Below are 18,431 nucleotides of genomic sequence, written 5' to 3'. Positions count from 1 at the left end.
TTAAAAAAAAAAAATCAATAGCAGGGCTGAAGCAATAGCACAGCAGGTAGGGCGTTTGCCTTGCATGCAGCTGACCAGGGTTCGATTCCCAGCATCCCATATGGTCCCACTAGCACTGCCAGGAGTAATTCCTGAGTGAAGAGCCAGGAGTAACCCCTGTGCTTCGCTGGGTGTGACCCAAAAAGAAAAAAAAAAAAAGGAAACGGGTCAGAGAGATATAGTACATGAGTCAAGCGCTGTTGCCTTGCACACAAGTGAGCCCAGCTGGAGCCCAGGCACCGACGGGAGCGACTGCTTAGCACAAAACCACAAGGAAGCCTGGAGCGCTGCTGGGTATAGCGCAAACCCCCAAAACTAAAACAATACTTGGCTAGTAAGTCTGAGGCCCCACCAAATATAACAAAACAAAAAGCACCTGACTCCGTACTTGTTTTCTCGCATGGTCTTGCCCACCTTGGAAAATGGAACAACCCCCCTATCAAATGCTCAGGTCACCCATCTACACACTCAAATCCCTTCAGACTTTTCCTCCCACACCACACACATCTGTCCTGCTGACTGATGGTGGGTCAAGTCCAATCGTCTCTGTGCTTCTAACCCACACTGTCTACCTGTCACCCAGTCCACTGGCACCACCTAACCCACAAAATCATCATAACCTTTAGAGTCCTTTCCTCATCTATATTTAGGAGGGTGAGGAGGCCCACACTGGGTGGTGCTTGGGGCTGGGACCACGCCCTGCTTAGTGCCTGGTAGGGCGGGAGAAACGTGGGGCACCAGGTACCTAAGGCAGGACTCCTGCATGCAAAGGCACGTGCTCCAGCCCTCTGAGCATCTCCCTGGCCCTCTCACTCTTTATTTCTTGTAGATCTGGTTCCTCTCAGAGAAGCCAAAGAGACTGCATTAAAATGTGAGTGCTATTTGAATCCACTGTGAACAACCCAGGTGTCCATCAAAAGTTTGAACAGATGGATAAATAAACTTACATTGGTACAGTGGAAGATGTCTCAGTTAATTTCAATAAGAATGCACTGATGCACACAACAAGATGGGTGACTCAAATATTCAAAAATCGTATGCTGGAGAGGCAGTACAGCAGCTGGGGCGTTTTGTCTTGCACGTGACCGACTGGAGTTTGATCCCTGACTGGAGTTTGATCCCTGACTGGAGTTTGATCCCAGAGAACCTCAGGCGCATTCCTGACTGTAAAGTCAGGAATAACTCCGAGCCTCACTGGGTGTGTCCCCAAAGCAAACAAACAAACAAACAAAAAAATAGTAAGCTGTGTGAAAGAAAATCAAGTACTGTGTGATATCACTTATGTGGCATTATACAGGATTAAAACTAGCAAACAATGACACATATTACTATTGGCTTCTTGGGAAGAGGGACGTAAGTGGCAAGGGGGGGAAATAATTTTCTAGGTAATAAAATATCAATTGGGAAATCCTGAGCACTACCTGGTGTCACCCCCCCACCCATCCACTCCCCACCCAAATGCCACGATAGACATTTTCCAAGATATTTCCCAACTAAAGATCATTATCATTTTCTTGGTGAAAATGGATCCTTGGACTCATCCATGTGACCCTGCCCACCGCTATCTAGCAGTCCTTGAACATGCCAAGCCTTTCCTGTCACTGAAGTCTTTTGCACTTCCACCTGGCACCACACTCTCCACCCCCATGCACCGAGAGCTGGTTTCTCAGCATCATCCAGGCTCCAACCACTCTGCAGAGGCCTTCCTGGAGCACAGAGATGAAGACACTCCTTGGGCACTCTCATTGACAATCTCTGCCCCCCACCCCCACCCCGTGTTCAGAGATGCGTGAAGCACTTACAGTTATTTTCCTCTTTCTTTCTTTCTGCTTCCTCATTAACTACTACCAGAAAGCAAGCTCTGCACGAGTCTGGACCCATCTGTCACGGTATCCCCTGCATCTAACCAGTGCCCGGCACTTCAAAGAAAAATCTGCAGAATGAATGGGAAGAATTGACATTATGACTCTCTCTATTCACAGCTATGAAACCTGAGGCTTGTATGGGCTAAGTCATCTCCCCAAGGTCACCCTGGCAGCAAGCAGCTCCAGAGTCAAACCAATCAGCCAGGGGGCCAACTGCAGCCACCCCCAACTCCGTACCCCCCATGCCTGCTTCTCTCTGTACTCACTTCCTGACTGGTGCAATTCACTTGGATTTGTCTTCCCCATCTCCTTACTGCCCAGCAAGATCGGGGCTTCTGTGAGTTTTGTGACCTTTAGTCACTCACCACACACCTAGCCTCGACAGAGCCAGGCACAGACGCCCCACCAATACATGTGGATATGTTTCCTTGGAGGTGGGGTGAGTTCAGGTAGGGCTGTGGGTCTTATGTGCAAATCCTGGATTCTGTGACTCACTTCACTATTTCAAAGTAAACTGACCTTGGCTTCCTTGGAACGTGGCCATCAAATTTCAACACCAGCTTGTTAGAGCTGATGCAAATGAGAGAGGCCAACACTAGTCACTATGACTGGTCCAGGCCTCCACTTCTGGAATCTCCTGCATACCACAGAAGCTTCCTTAGAAGGTACACAGGCTGAGGGTTCCCCAGGAATGGGAACGCATTAGGTCATTGTGGAATTAAAGCAGGCCTCCCCATCCACCCATCTGGCCCAGAGGTCGCTGAAGAGAGCAGTCAAAGCCTCTTCTAAAACAGGGTGAAAAATCATTCTAAATCGATCACTAGAGATATTACTCGTACTTCCAGAAAAAATGTATTCATTTCCTGATTTAATAAGCCCTGTGTCTAGGCTCTCCATACAGAGAGAACAACTTATTTTTAAAAAAAAAATGTTATTTAAGAAATTATTGTAGCATATGGTATGGCAAATGCCATACTACATACATTATTTATTACATTAATAATATATATACATTAGTTTAGAAAACATACCGTAATAGGTCTGTTTTTTGTTGTTGTTGTTGTTAATTGCATTAACAGAGCTTCTTAGAATACATGTTGGGGCGTTTTTCTCATTTCACAGGTTTTAAGAAACTAACTGGTCTTAAGAAATATAAGGCCAGTAAGATAGCACAGTGGCTTGCTTTGCTTGTGAGTGACCCAGGTTTGATCCTCGGTGCCCCATGGTCCCCCAAGCATAACAGGGGTGATCCCTCAGCACAGAACCAGGAGTAAGCCCTGGGCACCAGAGTGGGACGGGAGGGGGAACCCTCACAAACCCCCTTGTGAGAATTTAATTTACAGGAGAGAAACGGGCGGTCAGAGTTGTTCACATCTTTACTCAAAGGATTACAGTGCGGGTGTGGCTTGTTGCTCCCTGCTCTCGCGGTAGCAGGCCAGGTCATCACACAAGTACTGCAGGTCATCAGGGCTGCAGTGAGCTCCAGGGAACTCCACACAGAGGTCAGAAGCTGCAGTTTCTCTCCAGCTCAGGGCTGACCTGTTGCTGATCATGGGCTCCAGGAAACTCACTAAATCACCCTGAGCCTTAGTTACTCTGCCTTCACATTTTCTATCCTCCTATCTCACAAAGTGATTAGGAAGTTCATTGTAAATATGAAAATTTTCATGTATTCAACAAACATGGACAGAGTACCTATTATACGCCAGGGCCCACCTGTGGACCTGTGATATGCCAGGAACCAAAGTCCTTGCTTCCCAGAGCTTCTACTGTTAGAAGGGAAATATGGAAGAACCGGTTAATGTAAGTGTAGAGGTAAGCTTTCCGTGAGTTCTGCTTGACCGAAATGCAGAAAAACAGAACAAGGCCAGAACTGAACGAGGGGTCTATTTTAAATGGAGAGAGGGAGGCCGGAGCAATAGTACAGCAGATAGAGCATTTGCCTTGCACGCAGCTGACCCGGGTTCAATTCCCAGCATTCCATGTGGCCCCCTGAGCATTGCCAGGAGTAATTCTTGAGTGAAGAGCCAAGAATAACTCTTGTGCATCTCCGGGTGTGAACCAAAAAGAAAAAAAAAAAAGGAGGGAGGGATGTTTCAAGAAGGTTCTCTGTGAAGTTAGCATTTAAGAACAGGCCTCAATGAAATTTGACAAAAAGCCTTGCCAACACCTGGAGGAGAAAAGTACGAGATCGGGGGTAGTAGTTTCAAGCCAACCAGATGCCAGAGATGAAAGCAATTCAACAGAGTCAATGCTATTCCAGTTAGAACGAGGTGATGAGTTGTCACGAGGAGCTTAGACAGGTGCCACCTGAGCAGAAATCTCAGACCACCTGTGGAAATGCACAGTCTAACCAACAACCCTAGGTAAACTCGCACTCTTAGTAAAACAGAGGAAAAGCCGACTGTGTTCAATACTACAGAAAAATTATAAGAGAATGGATGATCCATGTGGTTCCTTTTAAGAAAGGCATGACCTAGAATAATCTCTTCCAAGATCACAGAATGCCAGAATACTGCCCACTGGAACATATATAGTGGCTTCCAGCTGGCGTTCTAAGAACCCTGCCACAGCCCAACATGTAAGGGTCTACTTAGTTTACAACACAAAATCTCTAACTCTGGCTAAACCACAGGCAGCGGCAGCTAAACTTGGACTCACCAGTCCAGACTAGGAGCTGAGCGACGACGAGTTGGGATTCCACCAGCTGTAGAATCATTCTATCCTCATGATAAGTGCTTGGCCAAGTGCTGGCTTGTTTTATTTTTTGGTGGGGGAGAGAGGGCACACTTTGCAGTGCCAAAGGCAGTACCAGTAGCAAAGGTTCACTCAGGTCTGCTCCCAGCACTCAGATCTGCTCCCAGCATGCCAAGGGTTGAGCCAGGGCTCCCCGCAGGCAAAGCCTGACTTCCACCCTTTGGGTCAGTTCCCTGGCACTATAGCACTGTCCTCCCGTTGTTCATCGATTTGTTCGAGCGGGCCCAGTAATGTCTCCATTGTGACACTTGTTACTGTGTTTGGCAGGCTTTGCCACACGAGCAAGATACTCTTGGTAGCTTGCGGTGCTCTCCAAGAGGGGTAGAGGAATCGAACCCAGCTCGGCAGGGTCTGTCACAGGCAAGGCAAACGCCCTACCCGCTGTGCTATCGCTACAGCCCATATCCTGGATTTTTCACCCATATTTTTGCTTTTTTGGGTTATTCCCAGTAAACCTAAATTTCTCATTTTTATCATTTATATTCTAAGCCTAACTAAAATTTATTATAGTTGAGTTACACTTAATAAGACTTTTTGCTATCTTTACTTTCTTTAGTGAAAAAACTGGTGTCTTTGCTGCTATGGGCAGCAGAATGGCTACAGCTTAGGGGAAGGGTGTCAAAGGACAGAGGCCAGAGGCAGAGGGTTCAGATCACATGATTCCATTGACACGAAGTTTAAGAAAGAAAAACTAATAGAAGCCAAATTTTTAAGAGTTATCAGGAGTGAGAAGAGGCATATAGGAGCCCTCTGAAGTGTTGCAAATGCCAGATAGCTCTATCTGCATGGTTGCTGCATGCATGCATGCCATTAAAAATTCATTGAACCAGTGAGATAATACAGTCAGTAAGCCACTTGCCAGGCAAGTGCCCAACCCAGGTTCCAACCCCAGCACCACATAAGAAGCCCTGAGCATTGCCAGGAATGACTTCTAAGCGCAGAACCAGAAGTAAGACCAAGGCTTTCAAAAAGAAAGACTAAAACTATTTATTGAGTTATGAACTTGTGGTATGAATGCTTTGCTGTGCACATAATAAAATTAAAAGTTAGGGAAAAAAAATACTTGGTGACTGGAGAGAGAATATAGTGTGGTAGGGCTCTTGCCTTGCACCCAGCCAACTGAAATTAGATCTCCTGCACCCCACAGGGTCCCCCAAGCACCACCAGGAGTAACTCTTGTGTGCGCAGCCAGGAGTTCCACCTGAGCATCACTGGGCGGAACACAAAAACAGAAGCAAACAAACAAAACAAAACAAAAAATCACTGTCACTGTCATTGTCACTGTCCTCCCGTTGTTCAGCGATTTGCTCGAGCGGGCCCAGCTACGTTTCCCTTGTGAGACTTGTTGTTACAGTGTTTGGCATATCGAATACATCACTGGTAGCTTGCCAGACTTCGCCATGTAAAAAAATCTTTAAGTATAAAAAGTAAGTTTTCTTTAAATTGTGCTGAGATCCTGTTATGATATGGTCTTATCTAGAGCAATTTTGATCCTTCTAAAGATGCAAGAGAGTTCACTCCTCACCTCCCCGGCACATCTGGCACCTGGAGCATCTAGGTATCTCATCTCCCCTTAGTAGAGATTTCTATTGGGTCAGCACAGTGACCATTCTAGATTGGCAGCTTTAAAACAATCAAAGGCAAGCATCTTTCTGCCCTGAGCAAGTAGTAAAGACACTTAGTTTGTATGCTTTATGGCCAGCACAGTTTCAATGAACCAGAAAAGCCTTTGAACTTTCAGAGCACAATAAGTCAAGTGAGGAGCCAAGGAATGCCGGAGATAAAGAAAATTCTCTCTGTAAACCTTTTGGAAGAACAGCATCACCATCCACCCCATGAGAAAGTTCTGGAAGATGATGCAAAACAATAAACTTGAAAAGCGCCTCTGCAGGGCCCTCTATTCTCTGAGCAGTCACAGCAGCTTGAGAAAGTGGCTCAACTTCTCAGTTCCCTGCCTATAAAATGCCTTTCCTTGCCTTCCTTCATCCCAAAGGGGGTGTGTGGGGGGGGGAGGGTCTTGGGGAGGTTAAAACAGTAGAGGCATCATATTTTCAGCAACAATCACAAAGCTGTGGATGCCAGTGGAAACTTTTGTGGGTTTTGTTATTTGGGGGTTGGGAGGTAACATTCAGTGGTACTTAGGAGTTGCTCCTGGTTCAGCACTCAGGAATCCTTCCTGGTGGGTATTCAGGGGACCATATAGGACACTAGGGATGAAACCTGGGTCACATGTAAGGCCAGTTGCTTTACCCGCTGTACTATCACTCTGTCCCCACAAATAGAAAGGTTTTTGCTGTCGTTGTTGTTGTTGTGCTTTTTGGGTCACACCCAACAATGCACAGGGGTTACTGCTGGCTTTACACTCAGGAATTACTCCTGGCGGTGCTCAGGGGACCATATGGGATGCTGGGAATCGAACCCGTGTGCAAGGCAAACGCCCTACCCACTGTACTATCGCTCCAGCTCCGGACAGTTTAAAAAAAAAATTCGATAGATATAAAGGGAATGCCTATCAAATTTTTATGCAAAATGCTTCACTCTTCACGTTAAGTATTCCAGGTGGCAACCTGCCTACCAAGTCACTAAAGGGGACACTACAAGGCAAGTCGGAAAGTGGCTGCCTAACGGCGCCCAGTGCAGAGGGAGCAGTAAAAGGATTCTCAGGAGCTCTGGGGATCGCAAGTACAATCAAGGCACCTGCCATTTCACCACAAGCGCCTCCTTGCTTGAGTTCGATGAAGAACCACGGAGAACTAGGCCTCGAGGTCTACCTTCCTCTCGTGGAGAGACAACGGAACTGGAGTCTGGAACGCCAAACTGGCCATGTGCTGCTTATTCAGGTCTTTCACCCCAAAAGCACATGTCCTGATTGTTCCAGGGCACCTCCCAGGAAACTGTGTGTTTTACCGTCCGTACTCCCAGGGACCAGAGAAATCTGGTGGGTTTTACCTAAATTAATCCAGTCAATTCAATATGGACAGGTAACCAGGTTTTAAACTACTGAATGATTAACAGTGAAGCAAAACAAAACAAACAAAAGTGCCTCACAAAAAGCTATTTAGCACACGCTTCCTTAAGCAAAACAGTCTTCAGCAGATTTTGTTCTGTTTTGCCCTATAAATGGCTGTCTCCGTTACATAAAACTGCAAATTGCAATCTTAAGATTTTACAGGCTTAAATTTCCATTTTCCCAGAAAGCTTATAAGGAAACAAAATTCAAATTGGTCATCTTTCTCTTAGGCTTTTTTGTACTGGGGCCTGCCAGATAAAACATTTCTTTTGCATATGCTCAGCTCTATGAGGCCACTTTTTTTCCCTTTTCTTTTCTTTCTTTTTTTTTTTTTTCAATTTAGGTTCACACTCCGCAATGCTCAGGGCTTCGTCCTAGCTGTGCCTGGGAGCCTGAACAAGGTTGGCTGGCCACCGTGTGCAAGGCAAGCATGCTACCCACTGCACTATCTCGACAGCAGCCTTAAGGCCACCTTTCAGAGAAACCACAACATGAAATAATAGCTACAAACTTGGTAGCTAAAGACTGATTTGGGTTTGTTTGTTTGTTTGTTTGTTTGTTTTTTGGTTTGGGGCTACACCCCATAGCTCAAAGCTAAGGGATGCCAGGGATTGAACCTGGGCTGGCAGCTTGCAAGTCAAAGGACTTTCCAAGTAGTAACACTTGTATGTAAATTTCATGACTTCATCTTTTCTTGCTGGAGCGGTAACACAACGGCAGGCAGGGAGTTTGCCTTGCACACAGCCAACATGGCCGACCCGAGTTCTATTCCTCCACCCCTCTCAGAGAGCCCGGCAAGCTACCAAGAGTATCTCGCCCGCACGGCAGAGCCTGGCAAGCTCCCCGTGACATATTCGATATGCCAAACACAGTAACAACAAAAAGTCTCCAATGGAGACGTTACTAGGCCCGCTAGAGCAAATCGATGAACAACAGGAGGACAGTGACAATGACATCTTTTCTAACAGCTACATAGTACTCCATTGTGTAAATGTACCAAAGTTTCTTTAACCAGTCATCTGTTCCTGGGCACTCAGGGTTTTTCCAGATTCTAGCTATTGTAAACAGTGCTGCAATGAACAAACAAGTGCAGATGTCACTTCGACTATACTTTTTTGCCTCTCTGGGATATATTCCCAGGAGTGGTATTGCTGGGTCAAATGGGAGCTCAATTTCTAATTTTTTGAGAATCATCCATACTGTTTTCCGAGATGCATGCTGAAAGTAGACTATAGACCGAATATGATTGTCACTCAATGCCTCTTTTGCAAACTACAGCACCCAAAAGCAGAGAGAGAACAAAAGGGAATGCCCTGCTACAGAGGCGGGGTGGGATAGGGGATGGGGGATGGGAGGGATACTGGGACCATTGGTGGAGGAGAATGAGCACTGGGTGAGGGATGGGTACTCGATCACTGTATAACTGAAACTCAAGCACAAGAAAATTTGTAAGTCTACAACTGTACCTCATAGTGTTTCACTAATAAAAATTAAAAAATTAAAAAATTAAAAAAGCCCTACCCTCTGTAAGATCACTCCAATTTCGACTGATTCTTTTTTAAACATTTTATCTTCCTTGGGGGTGCAAAGATAGCACAGAGGGTAGAAGGCTTGCCTTAGAGCAGCCTACCTGAGTTCAATCCCCAACACTTCATCTGGCCAGGAGCAGAAGCCCTGTGCACCACAGGCTGGGGCCCAAAAACAAATAAACCTGATCTTTCCCCCAACTCCAAGGTTTGAGCTTGGCAGTAACTAGATGGTTGATCTGAAGGAGTCTCCCAAAAGACATTTTTTATTTGGTTTCCTTTTTGCGTGCCAACAATCTAGTGACACAAAATATGATGATCTTAGAAAAAGACACTTGGGGTACAGGGAGGGGAATGAAAGAACTATAAGACAACGTGGGGATAGATGTAAAATTATATACACTTATCAAAACCGTCTTGACTGCACACTTGCACTTCATGAGTTTTACAATCTGTTAGTAAAGTAAAGCAAAAGTAAAGGCCCTCCCGTTGATCATCGATTTGCTCGAGCAGGCCCAGTAACGTCTCCATTGGAGACTTTGTTGTTACTGTGTCTGGCATATCGAATACTCTCGGTAGCTTGCCGGGCTCTCCGAGAGGGGCGGAGGAATCGAACTCGGGTCGGCCATGTTGGCTGCGTGCAAGGCAAACGCCCTACCGCTGTGCTAGTTAATTATATCACAATAAAGCTGTTCAAAATATGCTCATGATTCACAAAGGGGGATTCTTCCAATTTCGAGTGTTCTTCAAATTAACATTAAATGCGTTCACTTTTTCGACGCTGCACATGTATTTTACGGTATTCTGAGAAAGCACACTTTTCCCCAGAAGGAAGCGAGTTGCTCAACCCCAGCCCTGTCACTGGGGCCGGCTGGGGCCTGTGGTGGAGGGCTGTCCTGCACGCGCAGGGACTTGGAGCAAGGCCCCAGCCTCTGCTCCCTCACTGCCAGCACATCCCCCCACCCCACCACCACCACGACAATGACCCAACTGTCTCCAGACATTGCCAAATATTCCCTGGAGGACAAAAGAGCTCCTGGGTGACAGCTACTGCTCTGCTCAGAAGGCTGAGAGATTTGCTCTCTGGAGGAATCTCTTCTCTCTCTCTCTCTCTCTCTCTCTCTCTCTCTCTCTCTCTCTCTCTCACACACACACACACACACACACACACACACACACACGGGGATGGGGGCCAGAGGGCAGTTCTCCCCAAGTAAAGGCTAGGTCACTGGCCCAGGCACCCGCACCTAACCCCCAAGCAGGGTTGGAGCCTCTCTTCCCAAGGGTGTGTGTGTGGGGGGGGGGGGGGGGAACCTCTGCTTCTGACTGGTCAGTGAGTGTAACTCTGGAGTGAAAGGCTTTCAGTTTTTTTTGTTTTTTGTTTTTTGGGTGTTTTTTTTTTTCTTTTTGGGTCACACGGCGATGCACTGGGGTTACTCCTGGCTCTGCACTCAGGAATTACCCCTAGTGGTGCTCAGGGGGCCATATGGGATGCTGGGAATCAAACCCAGGTCATCCACGTGCAAGGCAAAAGCCCGCCCTACCTGCTGTGCTATTGCTCCAGCCCCAGGCATTCGGTTTTAAACAAAAACTAATTTTATAGTCCTGGGTCTATGTCATTCTCTAAAGATGGCATCAGAATGAGAGCCCAGAATGAGAGCAAATGGGTTCCTCCTAAATACTTCTTGGCCACTGCCCCCCCCCCCCAAGTCACAAGGCAGAAAGCAGCAGGTAATTCTTTTAGTCTGCATTATTATCGAGGGAGGTTGGGGGGGGGGGGGTCGTTGAGTGCTTGAATGCTGAACTTCCAGGCTAAAGTCTCCCTATTAAAGTCAAGTGACTGGAGCCCATGATCCCCAATTGGCAGAGCTGGGCTTCAAGGCTCCCCAAGTCCCATGTTCTTTCCTGCCTCCATGTCACTGATGGGTCCCCAAGTCTAAAGTGCTGTGATGGTCTGGCCAGGTCCCCACTTGAGTATCTCGTACAAAGCACCTGCATTTAAATTTCGGGCAGGTGGTAGAGATGGATTATGAGTCTCACTTCTCAGACCAGGAAACTGAGTTTGAGCTGATGGCCTTGCCCGAGGTTCACAGCTAGAATTCTGAACTTTGAACTCTGTTTCATCCCAAACTCTGAAACACTTGCTCCTGGTCACTCCATTTGTTGCCTCGAGCAAGGGCCTTCGGAATGGCCAGTCTGGAAGAGAGTTGAAGTGGCAGAGCATAAGTTTAAGTGGTAGAGTGTGGGCCTCCCATCTCCCAGGCCCTGCGTTCAATCCTCAACACCAACTGTCTCGCCCCAGCGCTGCTGAGAAAGCCTGACCAGATGAGGTCCTGCTGGCTGAGAGCACTGCCAGGAGCAGCCAGCATTTAATTTTTCTTTAAAGGTGGACAAGGAGACTGCAAGACTGCTCAAAGGGATAAAGCAAATACTTGCTTGTGGACTCAGTTCCCCAGTACCCCGCACTGCTTGGTAACCAGAGCAGGGTCAGGAGGTGACCCCAGAATAAGGTGTTGAGAATAGTCCCTGATTATTAATGGGTGTAGTCCAAAACACTCCTTCCTTAGCTTTGCATGCTGGAGCTCTGGGTCCCAGCCTCAGCACCTCATATATGCCCCCTCCCCCATCAACACTGGTAAGTGACCCCGATAACACCACCTGTATGGCCAAAGAAATCAAAACAAAAAAATAAAGTCAGTCAATGGTTAGTTCTGTTTTTTTTTTTTTCAGTAGGTAAACTGCATTTTTTTTTCTTTCTGGGTCACACCCGGCAATGCACAGGGGTTACTCCTGGCTCTGCTCCCAGGAATTACCCCTGGCGGTGCTCAGGGGACCATATGGGATGCTGGGAAACGAACCCGGGTTAGCCGCGTGAAAGGCAAACGCCCTACCAGCTGTGCTATTGCTCCAGCCCTGGTAAACTGCATTTAAATTCAAAGAGATTTGGACCATGGTTTCTCACACATCTACTTGGGGTTCCTTTTATTATATTTAAAACCTAGTCCTACAGATCCCTGTAAGATTCCTAGGAGTGCCAAAGATGCCATCACCCCACTGTTGAGACACGGTCAGGCTAAGAGTTTTACTAGAATAGTTACCCTAATTACTAATAAGTGACTCCATTTTCTCTTCTCTCATTCATTCAATCAATCACCCCATCATTTAGAACCCATTCACAGAGAAAAGCACTTATTAAATAATCACGCAACTGAAAGCCGGCGCAGGGGCTAGAGAGACAGTGCTAGCAGTCACAGCAGCAAGCTTTGCCTGGGGGAGGTCCCGGTTTGATCATTGGGTGTGATTAAAAAAAAAAACAAGCAAACAAACAAAAAGCATAATAAAAAGATCACAAAGGCAAAGCAAGAAAAGTTCGGTAGCTCTCAGGAGGAAAGCTGAGGATCCTGAGAAGCAATCCATGGGGAAAGCGCTTGCCCTGCACACAGCCCATTCGATTCCACACATGGTCCCCCAAACACGACCAGGAGTGATCCCGGAGCAAAAATCCTGCAGCAGACCCGAGAACAAGGTCAAGCATAGCTCCGGAGCACCACTGGGCGTGGCCCAAAAAATGGAAGTAAGGAAGGTCACAGTGAACTGTGTGTGCTAAGGCTCTGGGGCAGAAGGAACCAGATGAGCAAGACAGATATAGCGGTGGCCATGCCAGACAGGTCCTGTGGACTCCAGGAAAAATAAATGAAGCCCTCAGTGAGGACATAAGAGGATCAGCTCAACGCTTTTTATAAGCATTCATGTAATGCGGTGTCTCACTGAAGCAAACCTCTGCAAGAGTCCAGTTAAAGAGATCTCTCCCTGGGATCCTGCAAAACGAGTTTGTTTCTTTCATTTTCTTCTCTCCAGGGTGTGGTGTACCCAGCCAGGAGGTGAACTTGCTCCCTTCTTTGTCAGTTTCACTTGTGAAGTTTAAAGACCAGATAGGTTATGAGTCTGGCACCTGTCTGCCCCCAAGAAAGCAACACATCTCCTTCCCTATCCCTGGCTTGCCCACCTCTCTATTGCCAGCGGCTGGTCAGTGGCAGAGAATAGCTTTTGGAGGCTTTATCTTTTGCAGGCTTTCTTTAATGAAAGGTAGGGAAAAGCTAAGAAAAAGAAACCTTCTGCCTTCTTGTCCCCTCCCCCCAAAAGTTTTCTAATGAGGAAAACTTTGTGGGTTTGTTCGTTAAAGCAAAACTAAAGAAAGAAAAAACAACCACCCCCCACCTCCCACTAAGAGTTCAGGATTCTGCAACACCCTCTTAGCCACGCCCCTGCCCACACAAGGCACCTCAGCCAATGCAGTAGTGAGCTCCAGCTCCAAGCTTTCTTAATTGCTTTCAGTTTCTCCACTTCAAGACTCTTCAGCTCACCCCACCCCATGTTGCCAATAGCTCTTAGCACCTGTTCACGGGACCTCCAATAAGCCACTCCTACCCAGCAGTGATTCAATCCAAGACTGATTCAATCCAACTCTCTCGGTTCCAAGGCAGTAAGTTTTATGAACTTCTTTGTAACTGGTTCTCTACCGCCCCAACCCCCCATCCCTCCACCCCACCCCCCACCACCATCACCTGCATACACACCCATATACACAATAGGGATTAACAGGTCCAGCACAGATGTGAGGTACTACTGCCCCAATATCCACCTCAATGCATGCCAATGCATGTGTGGCATCCAGCTGGGACTCCCTCATTCAATAAATGGGGAGAAAAAAAAACTGATACTCTGCAGAGTCTAGGGGGAACAGAAAGGCAGACCCTGCATAAGCCAAATCGTCCTTTGGGCATGAAAGTGAACAAAGACTCAAGCCACAAATTTCAGGGGGTAAAGTGCTGTATGATTGAAATTTGAGAAGATTAGGGGGAAAAAAAAGTTCAGGAGAGGCATATACACTCGTGGTCTTAGACAGAACACAAACTTCAGGAAAGTTCTCCAATATGAAGGCAATAGGCAGCAGGCAGCAAAAGGTGCTCATGATGGAAACCTAATAAAAAGCCAGCCCAGAAACAGTGACACACTTGCTCCAGGGGCTGGCTGCAAAACACCAAGTCCACTGTCCTTGTTCTCCATCTTGTGCAGTTCCCCTTGCTCCCTTCCAGACTCAAGTCTGTTCCATGAGTCCAATGCCCTTCACTGCCAACTCCCAGTCTCTGTCTCTCTGTTTCTCTGTCTCTCTGTCTCTCCCCCCCCCCCCTCAATTTTTCTCCGCTGAATTCAAGAGAGATGAGTAACAAGAGACTTAGCCCAGGTCTCACCTAGGCTTGACTGGCCATCGAGTCCTCGAAATTCATTCAAACGCAGAACCTCAGTCCCAGCCCAGAGCCACCGCACTTTCCCCAGCTCCTTCTCCCCGCACACCAACGCCTGGGAAGCGCTGAGCTATAGAGCACCGCGTCCGTTCAACCAGCCTTGGCCCCAGCCGGTTGCAAGGCACACGCACCGCGACGGTGGGGGGCGGGGGCGGGGAGTGCGGGACCCCGACATTCCATTGCACTTGACCAACTCCTGCGGCTCGTGCCGGGCGACAGTCTCGGGGCGAGGTCCCAGCAGGGGGCCACCCTCGTGATTCCCCCCTGCTCCCCCCCCCCCCAACTCAGAAGCGCGCTAGGTCGCGGGGAGCCGGGCTCGGGGACCAGGCCGGTGCGCGGGGAGGGAGGGAGGGAGGGAGGGAGGGAGGAAGGAAGGAAGGAAGGAAGGAAGGAAGGAAGGAAGGAAGGAAGGAAGGAAGGAAGGAAGGAAGGAAGGAAGGAAGGAAGGAAGGAAGGAAGGAAGGAACGCCGAGAGGTGTGAGTGTCTTCCCCAGCCACAGGCCGCGGGAGCCGACGAGGCCAAGTCCCCGCCCCCCTCAGCTGTCACCCTGTCAAAACAAAGCGGCTGCTGACAGCGCGGGGCCGAGCCTGCCCCGCGGCCTCGGGGCGACGCTCCCACCGCCCCCCCCCCGCCACCCCCGGGAGCTGCAGCGGCGGGACCCTGGGCGTGCCGAGAGTCCGCGCGGGCAGGGCACGAGCCACGCCACGCGAGTCCCCAAACGGAGCGCGACCGTCACCTCCCCGAAGCCTGTTTACAGTAGCCCGAGAGCGGCCGGGACAGCGTTTGTACGAAATAAGTAATAATGCAATAAGCAACGGGGTCGCCGACCGCCCCCCCACCCCGAGCCCCGGGCGCGCAGGCAGCTCCGGGACCCCCACTTTCCCACCCGATCCGTGCCACCCCTTCGAACCCCACCAGCCCCCCGCCCCTACTCTCTCTCGGACTCGGGAACCCATGCACGCTCACTCCTTCCACCCAGTTCCTGCCCATGGGGCACGCCTCGAGGAAGGACGAGGAGGGGACGCTCAGAGTCCCCCCCAACCCGTCCCCCACCTCCAAATTAATAATCATCATAATAAATTAATAATAATAAACCTGGTGCGCGGCGCTCGCCGGCACCTCGAGGGCGGCTCCGCTCCCAGCAAGGAGCCTCGGGCGAGCTCCTACAGAGCAACAAAGCCCCAAGAGCAGCGGCGCGGGAGCGCGGTCGCACGGGCCACTCTCCCTCGGGGAGGAGGGGGAGAAGGGGGAAGGTGGGGACAGGAAGGAGAGCCGGGAGTCCCGGCGACTCCCTTTTTTTCCTCCCAGCCCGACCCGAGTGGCGTCGGGTCGGAGCGGCGGCGACACAGGGCACCGGCGACAGCGGCACTTCCGCGGTGCGGCGGCGGCGGCGGCGCGGGGGGAGGGGCGGGGCGGGGGTCCCGCGGGCGGGCGGGCGCGTACCTTGCAGGCGGAGTACACGCCGAGTTTCTCCAGTTTCTTGGCCCGCGGCGCGGAGCGCAGTTGCGCCTTCTTCACCGCGATCCGGGCCGAGCCGCCGCCTCCCGGTCCCTCGGCCGTGCCCGCCGCCGCCACCGCCGTCGCCGGTCCGCAGGCGGCCGAGCCCCCGGCGGCGGCGGCGGCGGCGGTGCACGGGGAGCCCTGGGGGGGCGCGGCGGGGGGCGCGGGGGGCGGCGGGGGCAGCGCCCCGAGCCCGGCTCCGGCTCCGGCTCCGGCTCCGACCCCGCCGCCGCCGCCGCCCGCCGCGGCCCCCGCCGCTCTCGGACATGCCGCCCCGGAGCGCCGCAGGAGGCGCCGAGTGGCAGGCGCCGCGGCCGCCGCCAGGGTCTCGCTCGCGGGCTCGGGCCGGCGGGAGCGCGGGACCCTCCCCCACGGCCTCCCGCCCCCGGCGCCCACCCCCCTCCCCGCCCCCGCCCGCCCCCGCGCGCCGCCCGCCCGCCTAGCTCAGGCCGCGGCCCGCGCGCGCTGCTGGTGGCGGCGGCGGCGGCGGCGGCGGCAGCTGCTCCCCCAGGAGGGAGGGGACTAGCGGCTCCGCCGCCGCCGCGGCACACGCCCTCCCCCGGGTGTCCTCCCGGGGCTCCGCGCCGCGCGCCGCCCGCCCGCCGACTTGTTCCGCCCGGCTGCCTGCCGGGGGGTGGGGGGAGTGCGGGGAGCGCCCCCCCCTCCTTCGCCCGGGCCGCCGCGCCCCCCCACCCCCCGGCCCCGCTCGGCCTGGTTCCCGCTGCCCGCGGGCTGGGCACCCCGCACCCCGCGCCTCGGCTCCCGAGCGCTCACCCGCCCGCCAGGGGGCGAAGCCGAGGGGAAAGTGGGGGTGCGGCCCGGGGGAGTCGGGGGTGGGGGCGGTGGGGGTGGGAGCGGAGAAGGGGGGTGCAGCCCAGGCACCTGCTGGCCGGCTCCTTCTCGGCACACACACACACGCACACACACCCTCTTGTGCCGACCCCCGCAGACCCGGGTCTGGAGGAGAGGGGAGGGGGTGGGGTTCCCGGGAACCCCCGGCAACTTCCTCCACCCTAGCCGGAGCCTGAGAAGAAAAAAAAAACAAGATTTTTGAAAAGTACCCATCCACGCTGATCCCTTTCTTTGTTACAGATTACCAAACCCCAAGCGAGGGCGAGATGCTTTCTCTTCTTATTTTAAATGCTTTTCTGACCAACTTTTTTTTTTAATAGTGTGCCCCTCCCGTCCCCCCCACCCGCCTCCCCTGCCCACTCTCTCGCACACCCCCTCCCCACACACACACATACACACATACGCACACAGAGAATTCCACTTGCCAAGGGAAGGAAAAAGCTGTTAATATTTTCTGTATGTTTCCTTAGGGAGTACTCCAAGGAAACGTCCAGAAAAAAAAAAACGTTGTTAAAGAAAGGCACAAAGTGAAAACTATGAGCAGTGGGAAGTTTGATTTTTCTTTCTTAATTGAGATGCTGTGGTTTACAGCGCTATTAATGATGGTTTCTCGCAGTGGGAAAAGTTTGCATAAACTTTATTATGGTTTATCTCTGTGCAATCATGCTTTTCTACGATGTCTGAGCTTCTTCAAAATGGTTATCTCTGGCATGCATATGAACTACAAATTGACAACAAAACCAAGCAGCATCCAAGAATGAATGTTGTTTTCTGTCCTCAAGCTGGGTAGGGGGGAAAAAGTCTCAACTTAGCACTTACAAATGCTACCAAATTGTTGAAGATGGTGGAGGTTTAAGAGTGTTGACAATGATGGTAGAATTAGTCATGTAGAAATCCTAAATTTCAGGATTCCACTTGAAAGTTTCATTCCATTTCATATTTATTTGAGCGAAGGTCAGCCTTTCCAAAGCAGCATTTTGGAGCTTGAGGCTATTTCTTGGGCCCCTTGACAAATGTCCTACTTTTCCTAAAGTGAATCAATATTTTTTTTTGTAATATGGGTCATAATGTGCGTATTACCAAGATTTTTACACGCCTCATTGCTGCAACCAAGGCCGCATAAGGAATATGTATGCGCTTTTTCCTGGAAGCATTGCCTTTAGCATGCTGCCTTTTCCAATCAATAGGATCTTTTGGGTTTTAATAAGGTGATAGATGGACTTAGAGAAGAAATTTAGGGATCTAAATTAGTGCAATTAGGTCAAAAAGAAATAATCTCTCCCAACCTTAATCCTATCTGCAGGTGGGAGGAAAATGGCAGTCACTTCCTTTTTCGGCTGCTTCTGCTTTCTTGTACCACCCAGATCCCTGCTGAAATGTTTTGCAGATCTTTTCTGACATCTGTTACAATAGAGGGTGGGTCTTTAAAAACTGTGATCCATATCAAATCCAAAGGTCACTGGAGGTCACATGCACCTCTAGGCATTTGTCAGACTGATGGTGACCTACTGAAGATTTGTTCGGTTCAGGACAAAAATTATGAAATTTGCTTCACCGTGGATGGAACTAGAGGCT

At 50.3% G+C, this 18,431-nt stretch overlaps 1 protein-coding gene across 1 annotated transcript in view; it reads right to left on the bottom strand.

Moving 5' to 3' along the window:
• The window catches only part of KAT2B (lysine acetyltransferase 2B), a 115,501-nt gene extending 97,758 nt beyond the window's left edge, over positions 1-17,743 (bottom strand). The window contains exons 1-2 of the mRNA XM_056129308.1: positions 17,685-17,743; positions 15,948-16,404 (exon numbers count right to left, since the gene is read on the bottom strand). Coding sequence (XP_055985283.1) covers positions 15,948-16,404; positions 17,685-17,743 — 516 coding nt within the window. The remainder of the gene's footprint in view (positions 1-15,947; positions 16,405-17,684) is intronic.
• Between the last annotated feature and the right edge of the window lie 688 nt (positions 17,744-18,431).

The sequence above is a fragment of the Sorex fumeus genome, unplaced genomic scaffold, assembly GCF_029834395.1.
Source record: "Sorex fumeus unplaced genomic scaffold, SorFum_2.1 ptg000072l, whole genome shotgun sequence".
Taxonomy (NCBI): domain Eukaryota; kingdom Metazoa; phylum Chordata; class Mammalia; order Eulipotyphla; family Soricidae; genus Sorex; species Sorex fumeus.
This window is presented reverse-complemented; position numbering and strand designations above follow the sequence as displayed.